The sequence below is a fragment of the Schistocerca cancellata genome, chromosome 8, assembly GCF_023864275.1.
Source record: "Schistocerca cancellata isolate TAMUIC-IGC-003103 chromosome 8, iqSchCanc2.1, whole genome shotgun sequence".
Lineage (NCBI taxonomy): Eukaryota > Metazoa > Arthropoda > Insecta > Orthoptera > Acrididae > Schistocerca > Schistocerca cancellata.
Window position 1 is genome coordinate 343,200,195 of NC_064633.1, and position 21,709 is coordinate 343,221,903.

The 21,709-nt window shown below is 41.8% G+C and overlaps 1 protein-coding gene across 1 annotated transcript in view; it reads right to left on the reverse strand.

The window, feature by feature from the left end:
* Nucleotides 1-2,281: 2,281 nt before the first annotated feature.
* Nucleotides 2,282-21,709, reverse strand: part of LOC126095562 (lipase 3-like) — a 163,182-nt gene continuing 143,754 nt past the window's right edge. Inside the window, exon 8 of the mRNA XM_049910340.1 lies at nucleotides 2,282-2,431. Coding sequence (XP_049766297.1) covers nucleotides 2,282-2,431 — 150 coding nt within the window. The remainder of the gene's footprint in view (nucleotides 2,432-21,709) is intronic.

The window sequence follows — 21,709 nt, forward strand, 5'->3', positions numbered from 1 at the left end:
TTGAAATAAAAATTTTCATCCTGGAATGCACCTTCACAGGGGTTGAATTCCCAAAAACTGTGAAACACCTTTTCTTTGTTTTTGTTTCCAGTCGAGAAGTCTAATACAATTACTTATAGATTCAGCTCAGAAAATTCTTTCATAATGAAGAAATTTCATAAAACTTTTCATCCCCTATTTCACTCCCTTAGAGGTTGAATTTCCAAAAACACTGAAACACATACTTTTTTTTCCAAGCGAGAAGTCAAAAACAGTTTTCATTGATGTATCTTCAGAGTGCTTTAGTAGTGCTTTAATAATGATTCATTAAAAAAAATTTCACCCACTATTTACCCCTTTAGTAGATGAATTTCTAAAAATGCTCAAATACACATTTTTTAAAAAAATTCTGTCTTGGAAACCATATATCAAATACCTTCGCAACTTGAAAATTGGCTTAATAATGACATATTTTCAAAAACCTTTTCATCTGCTATTTAAGTATCTCTTCTCAAACGATGCCTTAAAAAAAATCCACATCCTCTACAAATTTCAAGTTTCTGTCAGAGGTTTGCGCTAGGCTATGATGAGCCAGTGAATCAGACGGGCCCTATTTCATCCCTTTAGATATTGAATTTTCATAAACAGTGAAACGTATTTTTTTATTCCTGACGAAACACCGAAGACAAATTTTCATAGATTCAGCTTCAAAAATGCTCCCACAATGAAACATTCCCATAAAAACTTTCATCCGCTATTTTAACTCTATGGGGATTGAATGTCAAGAAACAGTAATACACGAATTTTTTATTTCTAACTCAGGACCCAAAAATAATTTTTTTTATAGATTTGGGTTTCAAAATGTCTTCATAATGAAATGATTTCATAAAACTTTCGATCCACAATTCATTCCCTTAGGGGGTTAAATTTGCAAAAGCACTGAAACAGTTTTTTTTTTTAATTTCTAACCGAGAAGTTAAATACAAGTTTCCACAGATATAGCTTTAAAAATGCTGTAGTAGTACTGATTTATTTACAAAAAAAACTTTCATTCACTATTTCAATTATTTCTGACCTACAATCCGAATACCAATTTTCGTAGTTCTAGCTACAACATTGTTTTAATAGCGACATACTTTCTAAAAATCATTAACCCCCTATTTCACCCCATTTGGGGTGGAATTTCGAAAAATACCTCCCTAAACGAGGTCTACAGTATAAGATCAACATCCTCTCCAAATTTCAGATGTATATCCTCAGTTGCTTGGACTTGGCGATGATGAGTCAGTCAGGACATTGATATATAAAGGTGTAATGCTGGGCTTTTTCCACAGCACAGTATATTAAGTGTGTAGACATATTATGTACTAGTGTGTGTCGACTTCCGGAACAGAACAGTACTGTGTCTGTGTCATTATGAATCTTCGGAAGATGAATGGAAGGGGTGGAAAGGTGAAACCGCCAGGACTCGAACCATCCGTCTTCGGGACGAGAAGACCCGCAGTCTTGGTTGTGTGTGATTAATACAACTAGAATGTTATTTTACAAGACATTTGTAACAATACTGAGTGTTACTAACCAGACTGAAGGTGTCTGATCTCTGCCGTGATACTTCACACATTTTTAACGTAATGTGATATAATGTATATTACATTCTGCTTCGCTGATCGAGTGACTTGGAGCAAGTTTCCACCACTTTGCAGTGATTAACCACGTATTCATTCCGGGTAATAAAAACTATAGAGTTGTAATAAAATTGGTTTAGTCCATATTTTTATCAAGAAAATTGTTGCTGATTTACTAGAGACTAAAAGTGACTTTTAGAATGATCGAGCATTAGCAACCTGCTTGCAATCTTCCTGACTCCACATTTGACTGTACACTAGCCGCTGCTATTACATATATCAACAGAGTGTAGGGACAGGGCCTAAAATTGTTAAAGTAGGATCAGCAACTTACGAATAGACGGGGCAATTTCCTTTTCCAGTGAGCTGGACGAAAATGCGCCCTTAGCCAAAGTTGCAAGTGTATAACTGCCCTGCGTGTACGAGCACGTCGTGACGATTACGTATACTTTCTAACACACCCGACATTGTACTTATTATATTATTTTTCGTGGAGACGAAAGTGCAAGCTGAAGTGTGGTTACTCTGTATGCTCTCTTTTCTATCCCTTGTCTTTTACTTGCCACGGCTTTGCAGTTGATCGCAGTGATACCAAGGTAAAAGAGTTTGTTTGCAAGATACGTCCACGCCAGACACTTAGCGTGGAGGTAATCCGGAACATCAGCCGCGACCGGCGGTCAGCAGCGTTGCAAGACTCTGACGAGGCGGTCGTAGACGAGCTCGCGTGACTGCAAGGCCCACATGAAGTCGAGGTGCGTGAACTCGGGGTCTTCTATCGGGAACACGCCAATGCGCATCGGAAGATGTTCGTATAGCTTCATCACGTCCTGCCGCACAAAGAAAGAAGTCACATTAGCAAATGCAGACCTCCATGTCTTCTACAGGCACACACCACAGTAAATCACAGTACAACTGCCACCGTTCAATAACTATTTTAATGCAGCATGTGATATTTATTTGGTTGCTAGTAAATTTTTCCAGCGTGTACGGAAGGAAGATGTATTTTGCTGTGACTGGCCTATGGCTATGGAATGCGAACTGTGTTCTGTGTTAGTATTTCGTTACCGGTAAATTGTGCCAGTTTATCACTCGTCTGTTAATTCATTTATCCACGTTACCAAGCAATAAATTGTCTGGATAATTTAATATGGTATGGTCCGAAACGCCGATTGATATTACATGAAGGCTATTATTTTTTATGCAGTTTGGCAGTAACTGAAAAATTGAGACTCCTTTGTACAGATAAACTCAAAGCAGTTTTAATAATTGAGACTACTATTTATAGATGAACTCAAAGTTGAAGGTTTCAGAAGAACAATCTGAAGTCATAGTTCTGAAATCGTCAGCTGTTTAGACAGCATTAGCCTATGTACGCCTATTACTGTTTTCTACAGCTCCTCGTGACTAAATGGTTTTTAAAAATGTATTATGTAAAAGACGCCTAACACTAAAACATAAAGCATACCAAAAATAACAAGCAACATGGTATACTCCGTAAACGATACACACTCACTTCCAATTAACTAATGGCACATCTAATTATGAACTATATTTGGCGAGTGAATTCTTTTGTTTCAGTTTCTGTATTAATTGTAGGATGAAATTCAGTGAAGCTCACCAGAAATAATTATTTCAAACATATTCTGTTATAAATAATTTACTGTTCTTTTTATTGACATAAAATTCTCAAAGCTCCATCTGTAACTCAATAAGTGTTACTCATGTGCTTCATATTTCGCACTTTTGATGGGTCACACCAGTTATTTCATTGAAGATGCCACTACAGTCAAAGGGAAGAGACTGAACTACACCGCATGCAATGAAGTCACAAGTAACCCAAGTGTCACATGTAAAATAGATCTATTTCAAATATTTGCTAGTGTTGCTCCACGAACGAGACGTTCCTTGTCAGAAAAACTTATCGATTTCGTAGTGGGTGCTGTAGCTTCGTGGATACCATAAAGTAAGTTTATATTTTTACTGGTGCATGGAAAGGAGAATTAAGAGATATTCGGATACCCAACTGTTTCTGTGTTTGACAGCCGTAGATCTCTCCAATAGATACCTCAAAACTACTCTTTCACACAAATGCTCCCCGTGTCCCTCTCTTACCATACATTATTTAAGACAACTCAGGTGATACCTCTGCATGACCTTAGAGATCATCCATCCCCAGTCCATCCATTATGATACCTGTGTGGAATTATCAACGATAATGAGGTTATCCATCATTTTACTGTGGAAAACAAGACAGTTATTTTCTAGTACTAGTTTCTTTGAATAACACCTTCTCTGGTGCACTCACCACTGAGTACTGTTCAACACAATCCTTGCATTCTAAACTTAAGTAGTAAGTTTCTTTTGGAAAATCCAAATGTTGCTTGGCTTCCCAGTCTCCTTAATGTTGTTGTGCTCTTCTGTCGAACACTTGTCTGATGCAGCGTTCCACGCTAGTATAGCCTATGCAACCGCTTTTCCAACTTTTATCGCGTGATTCTTCTCTACATAAGTTTTACGTCTGTAAGGAGCTCGTGGCAGTTTGGTTTAATAAACCTAAACCAAATTTTAAAAAAATGCTTTGCAGATCTGTCCACCCTTGCGTAATATTGCTGCCTACATATATTTTATCCTGCTTTTTGATTACGAAACCTAATCTCCCTCTATAAATTTACATCTACACCTCTCTCCACTGTCAAATTAAATATGTCTTGATGTCTCAGGTTAATCGATTTGGTATTTCTCATTAGTTTTCAGAGCTACCCATTTACTATTCAGCACCCTTGTGCAGCAAAAGCTTCCAAAATCAACTATTCTCTTCTTCTCTGAACTGTCTGTCTTCCAAGTTCCATTTTCGTACAAGACTACATTCCAGAAAGAAAGGACTTCATAGCACTTCAAATTATATTTGACGTTAACAAAGTTCTCTTTTTCAAAAAAGCTCTTCATGATACTACATCTCTGCATTTTGCATCCTCTCTACTTCAGTCTTCGTTTGTATTCAAAACACAGTCCCTCCCACCGTTCTTCCTAAACCTTTGCTGTCTCTGAAAAGATTACAAAGTCTGAAAACCCTCAAAGTTCTTATTTGTAGGCCCTAAATTATAATTCTTGATCGAATTTTGCAGGTGTGGACATCCAATTCATGCGTTTCAGCAATGACATCGCTGGTTTCCAGTCTCTTCATATAACACACTCCTTCTTCACTCTTGTGCAGAAAGGCTTGCAGTATTTTACTGCATCAAATTCCAATAGGCCAGTGTAAGTATTAAACAATCTTACCAGTAATCCACGAATTCTCAAGTCGAAACTGAAGATTTCCTTCATGGTGTACTCCTATTCTGTTGCAGAGTTTCTGGAAAAAATTACTCTAATTCCTATGTTATATTGTTGATCGTACAAATGTCAACTTGTAGCTTGTCACCTGCATGAGATTCAAAAACATTTTATTTGATATATCATTACCTTTCTGCCATTATTTCATTTACTGACTCGTTCCATAACATGTTGATTTGCTCCACAATTTGGTCCTAGGGCTCTAGACATGTTACATAAAAAATAAATTCAGGGAGAAAGGTGTAAGCAGAGGAATAAACCCATAGTCAGCCCAGTTTGCATTGTTGCCAAATTTATTCAAGATGACAGCTGTTCCCCGAACTCCTCTACCTGTGGGGTAGACGTGGCAAAGTCACTCCCCTCCCCCCTTCCCCTCTACCTTCGAACACTACCTTCCCTTCGCCCTTTGTGAATTGGCGAGCTGCTGGACGGGAAGGACATAAGGTACTGTCTTTATTTATTTATTTTGGCAGAAAACGTGCTCTTGATGGTGTTATCCTGCTGCTGGATTGTCCTACAGCTGCACTCAGCCGCCCCTACTCCTTTCTGCCATACCCCAAAACCACTTTTACCGATCGTGTATGTGAATGTTCATCTCGTAGTTCGTGGACCGACTGCTCTAGTCCACAAAAAGAGGTTGCTCTAAACTATTATACAGGCATCCCTGGCCCCTACTTGTGTACTGGCGCGAAAAAAGCTGGGGTGGAAAGTAATGTGTTTCTTTTTGGTGGGAAGTGCGTCCAATTGACAAGATGATGGTATTGGACAGCGATGAGTTTCATACGTGTATAACATGTACGCATACAGCTGAGGACAGCGTCCATAGCCTTCTATGGTAGGAGTGGAAGGAGGTGATAATGGCCGAGCACAGGGGGAATACTTTTCGGCACATAATGGTGATCCAGCAGGATAGACTAAAGTTGCAATACACAATTCGGAGGCACTGTTGCCATGTAGAAAACTTCACACTCCCACCACTGTCCCCAGCTGTGTCTTTTTACCGACCATGTGTGTCTTGCTGTTTAACGTTGGTGGTAACTACTGGTGCTTCCTGCTGTGTTGCTGTATGCCCTACTCGACAAAGATCCTCTAGCCCTGGTGTTCCAAATTCAAACAAACGGTGCTCTGTTTATTTCTTGGGAACTTCGTCCTATTCCACTGCCCCCATGAGTTCACCTTGGTATAGCTGCTGAGGAACTTGTACACAGATAGCAAAAAGTCAGTGAAGTGTAGGAAGAGTTGCCTCCTACAAACCTACAAGTGTAGAGCTGTTAAGGAAGGCCAATACACACTATCATAATTCATATAAAATGATTCAATGCTTTAATTACACATCGAAATTGTCATGAAGAACCTACCACTTGTGAATAATACGTCATAACGTAACACAAACACTGTGAATTGAAAAAAAGCCATGTAATAACACAACTACCATAAAAACTGACCGCAAAAGATCTCGCCAGGAGAGAGTGGCAAAAGCTGCAGGTGTGTTCGCCTCACTGTGCAGATGCACACTAACCAGCAGAGATCCATCTTACCTTCCCACTTACATCCCCTCCTTCTTCCCATTCCTTCTCCCGTAGCTAGGGATATCGATTTTCAGGGCCTGTTATATTCTGTTGCTGACGGTATACAAAGAGATCCATCTGCTGGTAGTGTTATACTGTGTCTGGTCTGCAGAAATCAGTCACAGATGGCCAAAAGACTCAAGTACATGGCGTTTCCAGCAAGCTGTTAAACATATTCCTTGGTAAGACTGGCCTCCTACAAAAGTAACAAAATATTTGACTACACATCACAGTTGTGTCTATCTTGTAGCGGTTTTAGATTCTCCACTGCACCGAGTACCAGCTGTGTGTGTGTGTGTGTGTTTGTGTGTTCCTGTATACTCTAGAAGGATGAGATATTCAGCTCACCTCACAGAATGTCGTCTGAAGGAACATCAACCAAACTAAAATGTTTCTTAACAACGGTCTAAGTACAACCATGGGTGGATGAAACCTGCTCCGGAAAGAACTCACTCACTCAACCATGGAGGGATGTTGGAGTTGAAGGAGCAGCGTTCCTGATGTACAGATGAAGGGTGAATAGACAGTACAGGAATTTTACATAGTTCACTCGCTCCTTGTGGAGTAACACAGTAAAGTGCTGCCGTTCTTAACAGCTTAGCTGTTCTAATGTGAGCTCATTTATTTAAAAAAGTTACTGAATAAACATGAACACTGTTTTGCTACATGAAGTGTTACCGTCGTGTATTCATTCTCCAGGTGTGATTCTTATGCCTGCTATAACGAATATTATCAGGAGAAAGAAAACTGGCGTTCTACGGATCGGAGCCTGGAATGTCAGATCCCTTAATCGGGCAGGTAGGTTAGAAAATTTAAAAAGGGAAATAGATAGGTTAAAGTTAGATATAGTGGGAATTATTGAAGTTCGGTGGCAGAAGGAACAAGACTTTTGGTCAGGCGAATACAGGGTTATAAATACAAAGTCAAATAGGGGTAATGCAGGAATAGGTGTAATAATGAATAAAAAATTAGGAGTACGGGTACGCTACTACAAACAGCAAAGTGTACGCATTATTGTGGCCAAGATAGACACGAAGCCCACGCCTACTGCAGTAGTGTAAGTTTATATGCCAACTAGCTCTGCAGATGACGAAGAAATTGAAGAAATGTATGATGAAATAAAATGAATTATTCAGATAGTGAAGGGAGACGAAAATTTAATAGTCATGGGTGACTGGAATTCGGTAGTAGGAAAAGGGAGAGAAGGAAACGTAGTAGGTGAATATGGATTGGGGATAAGAAATGAAAGAGGAAGCCGCCTGGTAGAATTTTGCACAGAGCACAACTTAATCATAGCTAACACTTGGTTCAAGAATCATAAAAGAAGGTTGTATACATGGAAGAAGCCTGGAGATACTGACAGGTTTCGTATAGATTACATAATGGCAAGACAGAGATTTAGGAACCAGGTTTTAAATTGTAAGACATTTCCAGGGGCAGATGTGGACTCTGACCACAATCTATTGGTTATGAACTGTAGATTAAAACTGAAGAAACTGCAAAAAGGTGGAAATTTAAGGAGATGGGACCTGGATAAACTGACTAAACCAGAGATTGTACAGAGTTTCAGGGAGAGCATTAGGGAACAATTGACAGGAATGGGGGAAAGAAATACAGTAGAAGGAGAATGGGTAGCTTTGAGGGATGAAGTAGTGAAGGCAGCAGAGGATCAAGTAGGTAAAAAGATGAGGCCTAGTAGAAATCCTTGTGTAACAGAAGAAATATTGAATTTAATTGATGAAAGGAGAAAATATAAAAATGCAGTAAATGAAGCAGGAAAAAAGGAATACAAACGTCTCAAAAATGAGATCGACAGAAAGTGCAAAATGGCTAAGCAGGGATGGCTAGAGGATAAATGTAAGGATGTAGAGGCTTATCTCACTAGGGGTAAGATAGATACTGCCCACAGTCAAATTAAAGAGACCTTTGGAGAAAAGAGAACCATTCAGATGGAAACCCAGTTCTAAGCAAAGAAGGGAAAGCAGAACGGTGGAAGGAGTGTATAGAGGGACTATACAAGGGCGATGTACTTGAAGACAATATTATGCCCGCATCTCGTGGTCGTGCGGTAGCGTTCTCGCTTCCCACGCCCGGGTTCCCGGGTTCGATTCCCGGCGGGGTCAGGGATTTTCTCTGCCTCGTGATGGCTGGGTGTTGTGTGCTGTCCTTAGGTTAGTTAGGTTTAAGTAGTTATAAGTTCTAGGGGACTGATGACCATAGATGTTAAGTCCCATAGTGCTCAGAGCCATTTGAACCATTGGAACAATATTATGGAAATGGAAGAGGATGTAGATGAAGATGAAATGGGAGATACGATACTGCGTGAAGAGTTTGACAGAGCACTGAAAGACCTGGGTCGAAACAAGGCCCCGAGAGTAGATAACATTCCATTATAACTACTGACAGCCTTGGGAGAGCCAGTCCTGACAAAACTCTACCATCTGGTGAACAAGATGAATGAGACAGTTGAAATACCCTCAGACTTCAAGAAGAATATAATAATTCCAATCCCAAAGAAAGCAGATGTTGACAGATGTGAAAATTACCGAACTATCAGTTTAATAAGTCACGGCTGCAAAATACTATCGCGAATTCTTTACAGACGAATGGAAAAACTAGTAGAAGCCGACCTCGGGGAAGATCAGTTTGGATTCCGTAGAAATGCTGAAACACGTGAGGCAATACTGACCCTACGACTTATCTTGGAAGCTAGATTAAGGAAAGGCAAACCTACGTTTCTAGCATTTGTAGACTTAGAGAAAGCTCTTGACAATGTTGACTGGAATACTTTCTTTCAGATCTGAAGGTGGCAGGGGTAAAATACAGAGAGCGAACGGCTATTTACAATTTGTACAGAAACCAATGGCAGTTATAAGAGTTGAGGGGCATGAAAGGGAAGCAGTGGTTGGGAAGGAAGTGAGACAGGGTTGTAACCTCTCCCCGACGTTATTCAATCTGTATATTGAGCAAGCAGTGAAGGAAACGAAAGAAAACTTCGGAGTAGGTATTAAAATGCATGGAGAAGAAATAAAAACCTTGAGGTTCGCCGATGACATTTTACTTCTGTCAGAGACAGCAAAGGACTTGGAAGAGCAGTTGAACGGAATGGATAGCATCTTGAAAGAAGGATATAAGATGAACATCAACAAAAGCAAAACGAGGATAATGGAATGTAGTCTAAATAAGTCGGGAGATGCTGAGGGAATTAGATTAGGAAATGACACACTTAAAGTAGTAAAGGAGTTTGACTATGTGGGAAGCAAAGTAACTGATGATGGTCGAAGTAGAAAGGATATAAAATGTAGACTGGGAATGGCAAGGAAAGCGTTTCTGAAGATGAGAAATTTGTTAACATCGAGTATAGATTTAAATGTCAGGAAGTCGTTTCTGAAAGTATTTGTATGGAGTGTAGCCATGTATGGAAGTGAAACATGGACGATAAATAGTTTGGACACCAAGAGAATAGAATCTTTCGAAATGTGGTGCTACAGAAGAATGCTGAAGATTAGATGGGTAGATCACATAACTAATGAGGAGGTATTGAATAGGATTGGGGAGAAGAGAAGTTTGTGGCACAACTTGACTAGAAGAAGGGATCGATTGGTAGGACATGTTCTGAGGCATCAAGGGATCACCAAGACCAAGAGATGAATACACCAAGCAGATTCAGAAGGATGTAGGTTGCAGTAGGTACTGGGAGATGAAGAAGCCTGCACAGCATAGAGTAGCATGGAGAGCTGCATCAAACCAGTCTCAGGACTGAAGACCACTACAACAACAACAACAACGAATATTGCACCGACAGATCTCACTTCACATTGTGTAAAGGATGTAGTTTTATGCTTTTATAACAAATACTGTGACAGTGCAGATAATGGATACAGTACTCAAATCAGTTAAATCTCCAGCTAAATAAGTGTAAACTCACTCTCATGGATTCCCCCCCCCCCCAATAATTTAAGAAAATTAGTAGTCATCTCATGCATTGTAAAATCACAAAATTATCTTGGAATTTATTATTTTTCTTGTTTGACAATAGTTACCCTTTAAAATACATTCAGTTGTTAGTTAAAACAAATAATTATTACCGTAGTAAGCAGGTTAACTGAAAACGAGTGGTGTGAATCATGACAGTGTTACGGTGCTGCGGGCACACTTTGAATTTGTCCCGGTGCGCGAACCTTCGGGTAAAGTCTGGCGCTGGCGGGTCAGCGCTGCGGCCACGGCGACATCAAACGGACTGTAGCAGAAGCGCCCTCCGCCTCACGCCGCCTTGGCGCCTCAAGACATTACGACGCCGCAGCTATATAAAGCCCACCCTGCTGACTCAGTCATTCAATGTGGATAGTTTCGTTCAGTGCATGCTGCAAACGTGTTTAGTGTTCCGACTTTAGTGTCTAGTGGACTGTTTTATATGACTATATTTTATTCATTTAGTTTAGTCTTTTAGTGTATTGTGAATTAAGTTTGCAATGGATAAATTTGGTACCAAAAGGTGCGCTTGGAAGTTGATGATACTGCAAGTCAACCTCCAACAATTATTGTGTCGTCAACTGCTTCGTCGTCTTCAGGCGAGAACTGTTCGCAGCCGAAACCTGGACAATCCAGTGAGGGAAGATAATTTCGGAAGTCTTGGTTGATCAAATATACGTGCCTAGAACATGAAGCATCTATCGAAAAAGTTTTTTGCAAAACCTGCAAAGAGGCAGATGCTAAAAATCTATTACAATTTTCTTCAAAAAAAAAAAAAAAAAAAGGTGTATTTACTTTCTGTAGTGTTTTCTAACTGGGAAAAGGCTTTGGAAAAGTTCAGTCTTCATGAAAATACGTTTACGCATAAAGAAGGTGTTCTGAACCTAAATTCTATCACTATCCGAAGTGTGGCCTCCCAATTGAATGAACAGTTAGATAGTGATATGAAGAAAGGCCGTTTAGCCCTTGAGACAATTTTTACTATTGTGCAGTTTCTATGCCAACAAGAAATAGCAGTTAGAGGGCATGAAGTTGTAAACTCAATTTTTTTTAATTGTTGGAACTGCGAAAGAATGACATACCTGAGTTTAAAGATTGGTTAGGGCGTTCGGGGCATGAGTGGACATCCCACGATATTCAAAACGAGATCATTGATCTACTAGGAAAGTCTGTGCTAAGAAAGATATTGGCTTCAATCAAGAAGACTGAACATTTTTCTATTGTGGTTAACGAAACACGTTATTCTTCCATTCGTACTGTCGATGATTCCTTCATCATCAATGAAGACTTTATTGGTTTACATGAGAATCACAAAATCTGTTTAGTATTTTAAATGAACTTTTTGCTCGTTTTGATTTGTAAATGAATAACTTAAAAGGACAGTACTATAATGGTGACTCGAATATGAGAGGTAAGTTCAAAGGACTAAAAAAGTTAGTTTTCGATGTACAACCAAAAGCACGTTATGTGCACTGCACTGCTCACAGTTTAGACTTAGTTGTAGACAGTCTCCGTCATCTTACGTCTATGAGGGATATTATAGCTTTAGCCAAGGACTTAATAAACACCGTAAGGGAATCCAACAAAAGGATGCTTTGTTCTCTGGCCCCTGCACGTGTTTACTGCAGACAACCAGCGTTCCCCCCAAATATCTCTCCAGGAACTCTGTATCTCTGCCTGAAACAAAACATTATATTTCGCTCTCAGACACGATACCGACTCCCTTCCAATAATAGGGGTAAGTTTTGTCACAAAGGGGCCTCAACCAGGTGGCAAAAGCATTAATTTACCTCTTTGTGTGCTAGTCGATTGCATTCATGCTTGTCCTATCTGAATTACATGCATGTAGATCATTGTAAAGAGGAAAATACTGAAGATTTTTTAGTAGGTTGGTGAATAATATCTGTATAAAATCAAGCCACACCTGGTTACGGCCAGCCTGAGCCGCCGTGCGGTTCTAGGCGCTACAGTCTGGAACCGAGCGACCGCTACGGTCGCAGGTTCGAATCCTGCCTCGGACATGGATGTGTGTGATGTCCTTAGGTTAGTTAGGTTTAAGTAGTTCTAAGTTCTAGGGGACTGATGACCTCCGAAGTTAAGTCGCATAGTGCTCAGAGCCATTTGAACTATTTGAACCTGGTTACGAAAGCAATATCGTCTCTCAGGGCTTACAATACATAACCGATTGTAGAGGATCTCTTGTTGTGACAGGATATTCAGCGCGACCTAAGTCTCGTCAAGCACAAGTAGTATACAGTGCACCATCAGTCGTCAGTCTCGTTGGCTGAGAAATGGAATGATTTACCAGAAGAATTTCCTACCAACCCTGTGAGCACATTTCACCTTACCACTCTGTCTTTGGTCGTCACTTCTGAGCTAATAGGTAGTGGCATAAACATTTATCAACCTGAAGGCATCACCATAATACTTTCGAAATATGCACATGTTTAACACCTACACCACGACGTGGATACCGAAGGAAACGTGCACCGTATTACTCTCCTTCCAATACCGTAACTACCGCTGCGTGAAAATTAGCTCCTAACCAGAGCAGCATAATTCCCGTAGGTTACACAAGTGCATATCTGGCATTTAGATCAGTCGAATTCGACGGTTAAGGAGTGTGTGTGTGTGTGTGTGTGTGTGTGTGTGTGTGTGTGTGTGGGTGGGTAGGTGGGTGGGTGGGTGGGTGGGTGGGTGTGGGTGGGTGTGTTTTTATGAAGAGTATACGATCATTTCTTTTATCTGCAGTGAACTTATTCAGACTAAGAATGATGTCGTCTCCTGAGATGGAGTCGCCCGGCAGCACAACTCCCTTAAATTGCTGCTGTTGTTGTGGTCTTCAGTCCAGACGCTGGTTTGATGCAGGTTTCCATCCTACTCTATCCTGTGCAAGCTTCATCATCTCCTAATAACTACTGCAACCTACATCTTTATGAATCTGCTTAGTATATCAATCCCTTGGTCTCTGTCTACGATTTTTACTCTTCACACTTCCCTCCAGTACTACATTGGTGATCACTTGATGCCTCAGAAAGCGTGTATCAACCGATCCCTTCTTCTAGTCAAGATGTGCCACAAATTCCTCTTCTCCCCAAATCTGTGTTCAATACCTCCTCATTAGTTACGTGATCTACGGGTTATGACAGCATGCAGCGGCGGATACTGCTCTCCACCTATTGTAATTTTAGCGGGGGATCGGGGGGAGGGGGGGGTAAGGGATGGAGAGCGGACGGATTGGCTCACGGTGATGAGACGACTAGTATACAGATCCACGTATATCTTATTTACGTGGGATGTATTATTTCAATTTTTTTCCTACATGAGCCGATTTGGCTTAGCCAACGACCACTTTCAGACAGTGCCGCCATATTCCAGAGTGTTTGAAAGCACGCTACTGTTGACTGTTAAGTCCTTCCTCTGTGACGGATGAGCAGGTATTTCGCTATTGTTCCTGGGGGGTCAGCGTTTCCGAGAAACACGTTTGACGGCTTGCAGGAAGCGTCCTCCTCTTGAGTTTTTTGTCCATGTGAGACTGTTTTCTGCAGACCAGACACAGTATATCGCTAACAGTAGATGAATCTCTTTGCGTACCATGAGAAACAGGTTAGAACAGACCTAGAAGAACGGCAACCCTACCTATGGGAAGAGGAGAGGGAGGGAGGAGGGGAGGCAGGTGGAGAGGTAAGACTGGTTCTCTGCTAGTTAATGTGTAACTGCACCTCGAGGTGAACACAAGTGCACCTACCGTCACTCTCTCCTGGCGAGATCTCTTTAGGTTTTTTGCGGTAGTAGTGTTATTACAACGATTTTTCTCAATTCCCAATGCAAGTGTTGCATTATGATCCGTTGTGGTTTTTTCACGACAATTTCGATGTGTTTCGATGAGCAGCAAAGCATTTTCCATCAGTTGTGGCAACGTTTACTGGCCCTCACCCACGTCATTTACAGTTTGCTGCCCTTTCTCCTCTGACCATACGACCATGTATCTGTGTACAAGTTCCTCAACAGCTATGCACTTGCAGATCGGTATGAGGCAAGTCTTCCTACACTTCAGTGATAGTTTGCTGTCCAATCCCTTCTTACCACATAATTGTGTACTAGTTCGTGAGCAGTATTTGACTTGGAGATCAGTAGGAGGCAACTCTTCCTGCACTTCAATGATAGTTTGTTCTCCTGTCCCTCTTTACTGTGAACCTATGTACAAGTTTTTCAGCGGCTATACCACGGTGAACTCTTGGGGGTAGTGGAATAGGACGAAGTTGCCGAGAAATAAAAAGAGCACCATTTGTAACGGCTATAGCGAACTCAGCGTCAAACAGCGGGACACACTTGGTCGGTAAGAAGAGACGATTGAGAGTTTCAATGGGGGTGCGAATTTGTCTGCTGCGCTGTAGAGCAACCAACCATTTCAAAAAGCACAAACAGTTCCCGCACTGGCAATAGTAGCTATGAGTTGTGAAATGCATCTTCAGTCTATCCCATTGCATCAACATTATGTGCTGAAAAGTATTCCCCCTACGCTCGGCCATTATTACCTCCATCCAATCATCGCGTAGAAGAATACGGACGCAGTCCTGAGATATGTGGTTACAGGTAATACACTTATGAAACTCATCTCTGTCCGACACCAACATCTCATCAATTGAACACATTTCCCGCCAAAAAGAAAGACATTACTTTCCACTCCGGCCTTTCCCCATCAGTTCAGTAGTGGGGGCGTTAGCAGGGAGCGCCGGCCGCGGTGGTCTAGCGGTTCTGGCGCTGCAGTCCGGAACCGCGGGACTGCTACGGTCGCAGGTTCGAATCCTGCCTCGGGCATGGGTGTGTGTGTGATGTCCTTAGGTTAGTTAGGTTTAAGTAGTTCTAAGTTCTAGGGGACTTATGACCTAAGATGTTGAGTCCCATAGTGCTCAGAGCCATTTGAACCATTTTTGATTTGTTAGCAGGGAGCGGCTTTAGGATATTTTCGAGCACCCTCTTGTGCCGGTGTTTTGGACTAGAGCAGTCAGTCTTCAGACTTTGAGGCGAACATAAGACACGCGCTTTTTCTAGTGGTGGCAGCAGCTGGCAGATAGTGGAGGCAGTGGGCGACAGACTGTTGAGGCAGCTGTAAGACAATATAGCAGCAGGACAAAACCACCAAGAATGTATTTCCCGCCAAAATAAATAAATAAAACACTACCTTATGTCCTTTTTCTCTACCAGATCAGCACAGATTGAGTCTTTTTCCCGCCAATGTACAAGTGGGTGAGGGGAGATAAAGTAGAAAGGGGGCAATTGGGATAGGAGAGGGGGTGTGGGGGAGTGGGAAGGAATGGGAGTGGTGACATCGTGCAACGTTGCCACTTCTATCCCCCAGGGAGAGGAGGTGGGGACAGCTGTAATCTTGAATAAATTTGGCAACAATTACAACTAGGCTGACTTTGGCCTTATTCCCTAAATTTTATTACAGTCAGATCAATTCCATATGTAAAGGGGGTTAATGAGAGATGCCTACTTGAGGTAATTTGTGAAAAAATGTGCTATGTGAAGGCATTGGATAAAAGAAGCTAGCTGGGCGTGATAAGGAATTACTCAAGGATATCGTTTGCACACGTTGGGTATGACTGAAAATTTTGGGTATAAATTAGGTTTAAGAATCATAAAGAATATTTACAAGGCTGTATCTGATACCACAGGCATATTGATAAAAGATGGAGGCTGAAATTCGAGACATGCTGGACCAAAGCATAATCGAGGCAACAGTAACCAACTCCTGTTTGCCAAAAATGAATGGATTGACGTGACTTATGTTAGGCTTTTGACAGATCAATATCATTGTTGAGCCACGCAGAGTGGCTGTGCAGTTAGAGGCGCCATGTGACGGACTGCATGGCCACTCCCACCGGAGGTTCAAGTCTTCCCTCAGGCATGGCTGTGTGTGTTGTTCTTGGAATCAGTTAGTTTAAGTAGTGTGTAAGTCTGGGCACCAGTGACCTCAACAGTTTGGTCCCTTAGGAATTCACACACATTTGAACCATTACTGAGAAAGGAACTGATTTGCCCTGAGACGTTAGATGAACTATTACAAAATTTTTCATGGGGTTATAGTCCTAACATCTGTCGATTACAGTGCCAGCTACTAGAAGATCGAACTCCATTCCTCATGTAGGAAATGTGGGGCTTTCCTTTGCTATGGTCGTTGCTACCATTCACCAAAATGTCTTTTGGAATAAAGTGTTTTCATTGGTTTTCATACATGGATTAGATATTGTGATATCAGCAGTGCTGAAAAGTTGGATCATGCTTTATGTCGACAATGTTGATCGCCAAGAAAATGTCGGTGACACACAATGAGACCTTGGATACTTCAGCGCATGAGTTCCAAATAAAGGATGTTACTATAAATCTTGCTAAATAGGAATTTGGCAAGAAAGAGCTGGATGGATGCTTTAGTGCATGAGTTCTTAATGAATAGTGTTACCATTAATCTTGTCCAATCGGAACTAGGCAAGAAAGAGCTGAACTTTGTAGGGCACTTGATTTCGTTGGAGAGTACACAGGCTGATCCAAAAGCAATGGGACATCAGAAATTTCCCTGTTCTGTTCAACAAGCAAGAATTACTCAGATTTTTGAGTTTAATCAACTTCTACGAAACGTTCATTAATGTGAAGAGTATCACCAAGTCCTATCTCTGTAGTTTGACTGGAAAGAGAACGATTTGAGCCTGAGACAGACCACCTCATCGCAAGTTCAGCAGAATAAAAGGAATGTTGTTGTTGGTTCCGATACTGATACATCCAGATATGGTGAAAGAATTGTGCCTATTATCAGACAGCTCCTGGACCAAGTTGTATGTGACTCTATTCCAGGAGTACAGCAAATGTGGAGTAATAGGTGGACACACCATAGTATTTACGAGCTGAGTTCTTAACAAAATCCGAAAGAACTAGTCTGTGACAGAGTCAACCGGCCGAAGTGGCCGTGCGGTTCTAGGCGCTACAGTCTGGGACCGCGAGACCGCTACGGTCGCAGGTTCTAATCCTGCCTCGGGCATGGATGTGTGTGATGTCCTTAGGTTAGTTCGGTTTAACTAGTTCTAAGTTCTAGAGGACTAATGACCTCAGAAGTTGAGTCCCATAGTGCTCAGAGCCATTTGATCCATTTTTTTGTGACAGAGTAAGAATCACTCACACTAATATGGGGATTCGTTAAATTCGGGTGTTATTTTTTAGGTTGAGAAGTCATGGTTTACAGCGACCTTAAGGCTCTGCAGTTTTTGACGATGGCCAAGTTAACCCATGGCCACTGAACCTTTTGGGCTCTCTACATATACGTACCAGGATCTGAAAATGTGGTAGTGGATGCACTGTCTCAAGCTCTCACTGATTTAGGCTGGGAAGACAAGAAAGAGCTGAGGGAGAACAATTTCATTTTGAAATGTATACGATTTTGTGTATCTAATATGTTTTGGGCGTAACCACAGAAACTAGCAGTTCAGCAACAGCATGGAAGGAAGCTGGAGGACGCATGTCGACTACGGCATTGGCGGCTGTTTCGACAGCAAGAGCGACACTAGGGCAAGGTATCATAATGTTGCAACTGTAACGCTTGAATTGGATCCTGGCAAGGCGGCGCAAGCCATTGCCACTTGTCAGATCACGGATTTGTTGTACCGAGCATGGTGGAAGAAGTTCGTCAGCATAACACATATGCCAGGTACGAGTACAAATAATCATTAAGTCGATCTCGATCTCAGAGAGCAGCAATCCAGTAATACCAGTAGAGATTGAAGGGCCATACTGGACGACAGGTACGTAGCCCCTACAACTTCAGGATTCCACATTCACACTGTCTGAAAGTGCCATATCCTGCTCCTTGTACTTGGTACTAGCCTGTTGGCTGTCACCTGGACCACTTCCAGTAACAACAAGACTCCTGTCGTGTAGGGCAGTAGGTCAAGATCCAGGCAGTTCAACTGCCCATCCTTCCATGCAGATGCAGGGGCCTATGCGCCACGTGCCATCACTTGCAGGGGCGAGTTTCACCACAGAGATTGACACCCTCTGCAAGAAACTCGACAGACTTCAGCAGCGTGGATGACAATCTCCCAGTAACGAGGCCACGTGCTGCTGCATGAGCTAACAGAGTCACCACTGCAAGGCACTTACGTAACTGTATGGTAGCCGTCAGGTCACTGCCAATGCACGTTGCCTCTCCACGTGCTAGAGGAGACCTGATCATTGTCACTACTGAGATGCTACCAGTTGAGACAAATGAGCATTATTAAACTCTTTTAGCTTTTTGATGTAGATGGCTGAGCTACAACAGCCTGTTCTCATGAACTCTATGCACTGCCATGACCCAGTCTTGCACATATTTGGTCCTACACCTCTTTATCTTTTCAGTGGCATGTGAAGTTTGAGAATCACATAAGCGCCACACAGGATAGGGATCTGTGTTGAAATCAGTTTCATCTGGTAAGATTAATATACTGTTCCCCATAAGGAACCTTGGAAGCCCAAACTGGGTTCTCTGCATTTGAGAAGGAACGAAGATTAGAGTTTAACGTCCCATCGACAGTGTGGTCATTAGACACAGTGCATTCCAGAGTAGATTGCAAACAAGGTTATTTGGTATATGCACCTTAGATATGGGCATACTGGGCGAGAAAATGCATCAGTAAACTTAAGGAGAATCCATACTTTAAAATAACATGGCATATAAAGAAGGTCCTAACAACTCGAAAAATCCGCAAACCCATCAACTGATAGTGACCAAGCACCCTTGTTCTGTATCATTCCCGTGAGGATCTCAGTGTTTGTTGCTGTCGACTTGTGTGGTCTATTTACACACACAACATGAGGTTTCCAATAAGTTTCCGTGGATGTTGAGGTGACATCGAAAATTGTTACTTTCTGTGGTGTGCGTACTGTAAGACCTTCAGTACACACACCATCAGATTATTTGACTTGTCGCTCTAACGAAGTAGGTGAGTGTCAGCAATATGTCTCGTGGTCTTATCGTGGCGTGTTTATCTTCTGCCGTTAGGTCAGACAATATAAATGCCACTTGCACGCTTAGAGTAGCAGATTGACGGTGACCAACTTTAAACAGAACTTGATTAATTGTCACACACATTTATTAAAATAATAACAAGCATAAAAATTACTTAGCTTGGTTCTGGATGCTATTCACAATTGACAATCTGAAGTTCCTTTGGTAGTGGTACGTTAATCTTATTCTCACATATATCTCTGATAGTTGACAAAAGTGTCTATACATTTATCTTCATGGCTATGTACAGGAATATGGTAATCTTATTAGGCGCAGACTGAAACTTGACTATAGACTGGTACAGACTAATGCAGGCTGGTACAGACTAGTGCAGACAAATGCAGACTGATTAATCGGAAGTCTGTACACTCGTTATAATACCTCGCGCGTTCATGTATCACTGCGTGAGTGTGATCCGCGAGGAGAAAAGGTTCTATGTAAGCAGCAATCTCACTGGCTGCATTACATATTAATACGCGGATCGGCGGAAGCAGAATTTGGTCCGTCTCTATGGCAGCGCCATCTCGTAGTGCGGAGATGGAGGAGCGCTGTGCCTGCGCTGTTGTGCTTAGCGGGGTGCGCTCTAGTGGGAAAGTTGTATACATGCTGACTACGCAGAACTATGTACACAACACTTTCACTCTGCTACAAAATGCGATCACACAGATGACAATGATCTCCATCTGTAGTCATTTCTTGAGAGAAGTAGTCCATGTAGAAAACGTCATCTCAGATAATGGACCACAATTCCACCACCGACAGGTGTCAAGCGATACTCATGAGGCGAAGATGAAACCAGTGTGTGTCACATGATACCACCCTGCCTCCACTTTGTCTGAGAGGAATTTGTAAGAGATAGAGAAGCAGTGCTGAATATATCGCTCTGGGCAGCAGAGGACCTGTGATGTATTTCTGGAAGATTTCCAAAACATCATGAATGAGCAACCTCATAGACCCACAAGTCTGGCTCCCATCTTAATGCTACAAATAATTCACCTCCAGTAGAATTTATGCGGTGTTCATTTTCTGCCTGATTGTTAGCAGGAAATAGGGAGATTGTCTGGTTTGCTACGAAAACATTTGCAAGGAGGCTAAAAAGAGACTATACAAGTGAAAGGCAACACTGTGCAAAAAGGAACTGTGAGTTGTACACAAGGTCTTAATGAAAGTGCGTCGATTACCCAACAGAGACAAGTATTTATGTAAAAAAATTTTCGACAGCTACTGTGCACCTTCTTGGATGCTGAGAGGTTGTTGCTTCAAAATGCTGTTTAATCAGAAACACTCCAGTCAAGAACATCTAGGGGCGCGGGCCATATTTAAGACATTAAAATATTTGTAGAGCAAATTGGTAACTAACGTTGGGTGAGTAGTTCTGTCCTATCTCTACATCCGGCATGAGACCGATCGGGTGTGTGCTTAGTATTTAAAAACACTCCTAATTATTTGGTCATTTCTGGGAGTAAGTGTGCATCGTCACTGAGTAGGCTGTTGACAGTTCCTGATCAGATGACATGTTGTTTTGGTACAAGCGGTTATGATTCTTATAGATTAACGAAATTATGGATGAAACGTGCAAGTGCTCCATCAGGAAAGAACGAGAGTAGTACGTCTTGAGAATGGAATTCTGGAAGGCTGCTGAGCGATACGAGCACCTGTTACAGGGCATTGTGTTTTGCAGAACGTTCGGCATCGTTAGTAATTGCACGAGACACTGTTGATGATTAGGAAGAAGAGAAGAGTATAAGGCGCCCATGTAGATATATGCTACGGCTGTAACGAGAAAACTGCCAGCTGCAAGAAGTGCCGTGCCTCTAATGATGAATAAGAGAAAGTGAGAGATTTTGTTGTTTCTCCGGTTGCTCAGGAAGCGCTGCGCTTGTTGTCTTTTGTGTGCTCCAAGGAAATCGAAGTGTGATGGTAAAAGTATGGTACAAGAAAGTGAGTTAAGAAGGCCTTAGAAGCTGTATGGAGGGAACTCTTGGAACATGATCATTTTCTTGCTGTAGGTTAGTAATATGTTTCTGTGATTCTGAGATGCCATGATGTCTGTGTGATCAAGTCTCATACATGCCACACCACTTGTTGAGTGCGAGACGATTCAGTTGCAATCTAACGGAAGAAGAAGAGAGATAACATGCTTGTTGTCTGCCATCAGACCCTCCACACAGTGCCGTGAGATCAACAAGCTC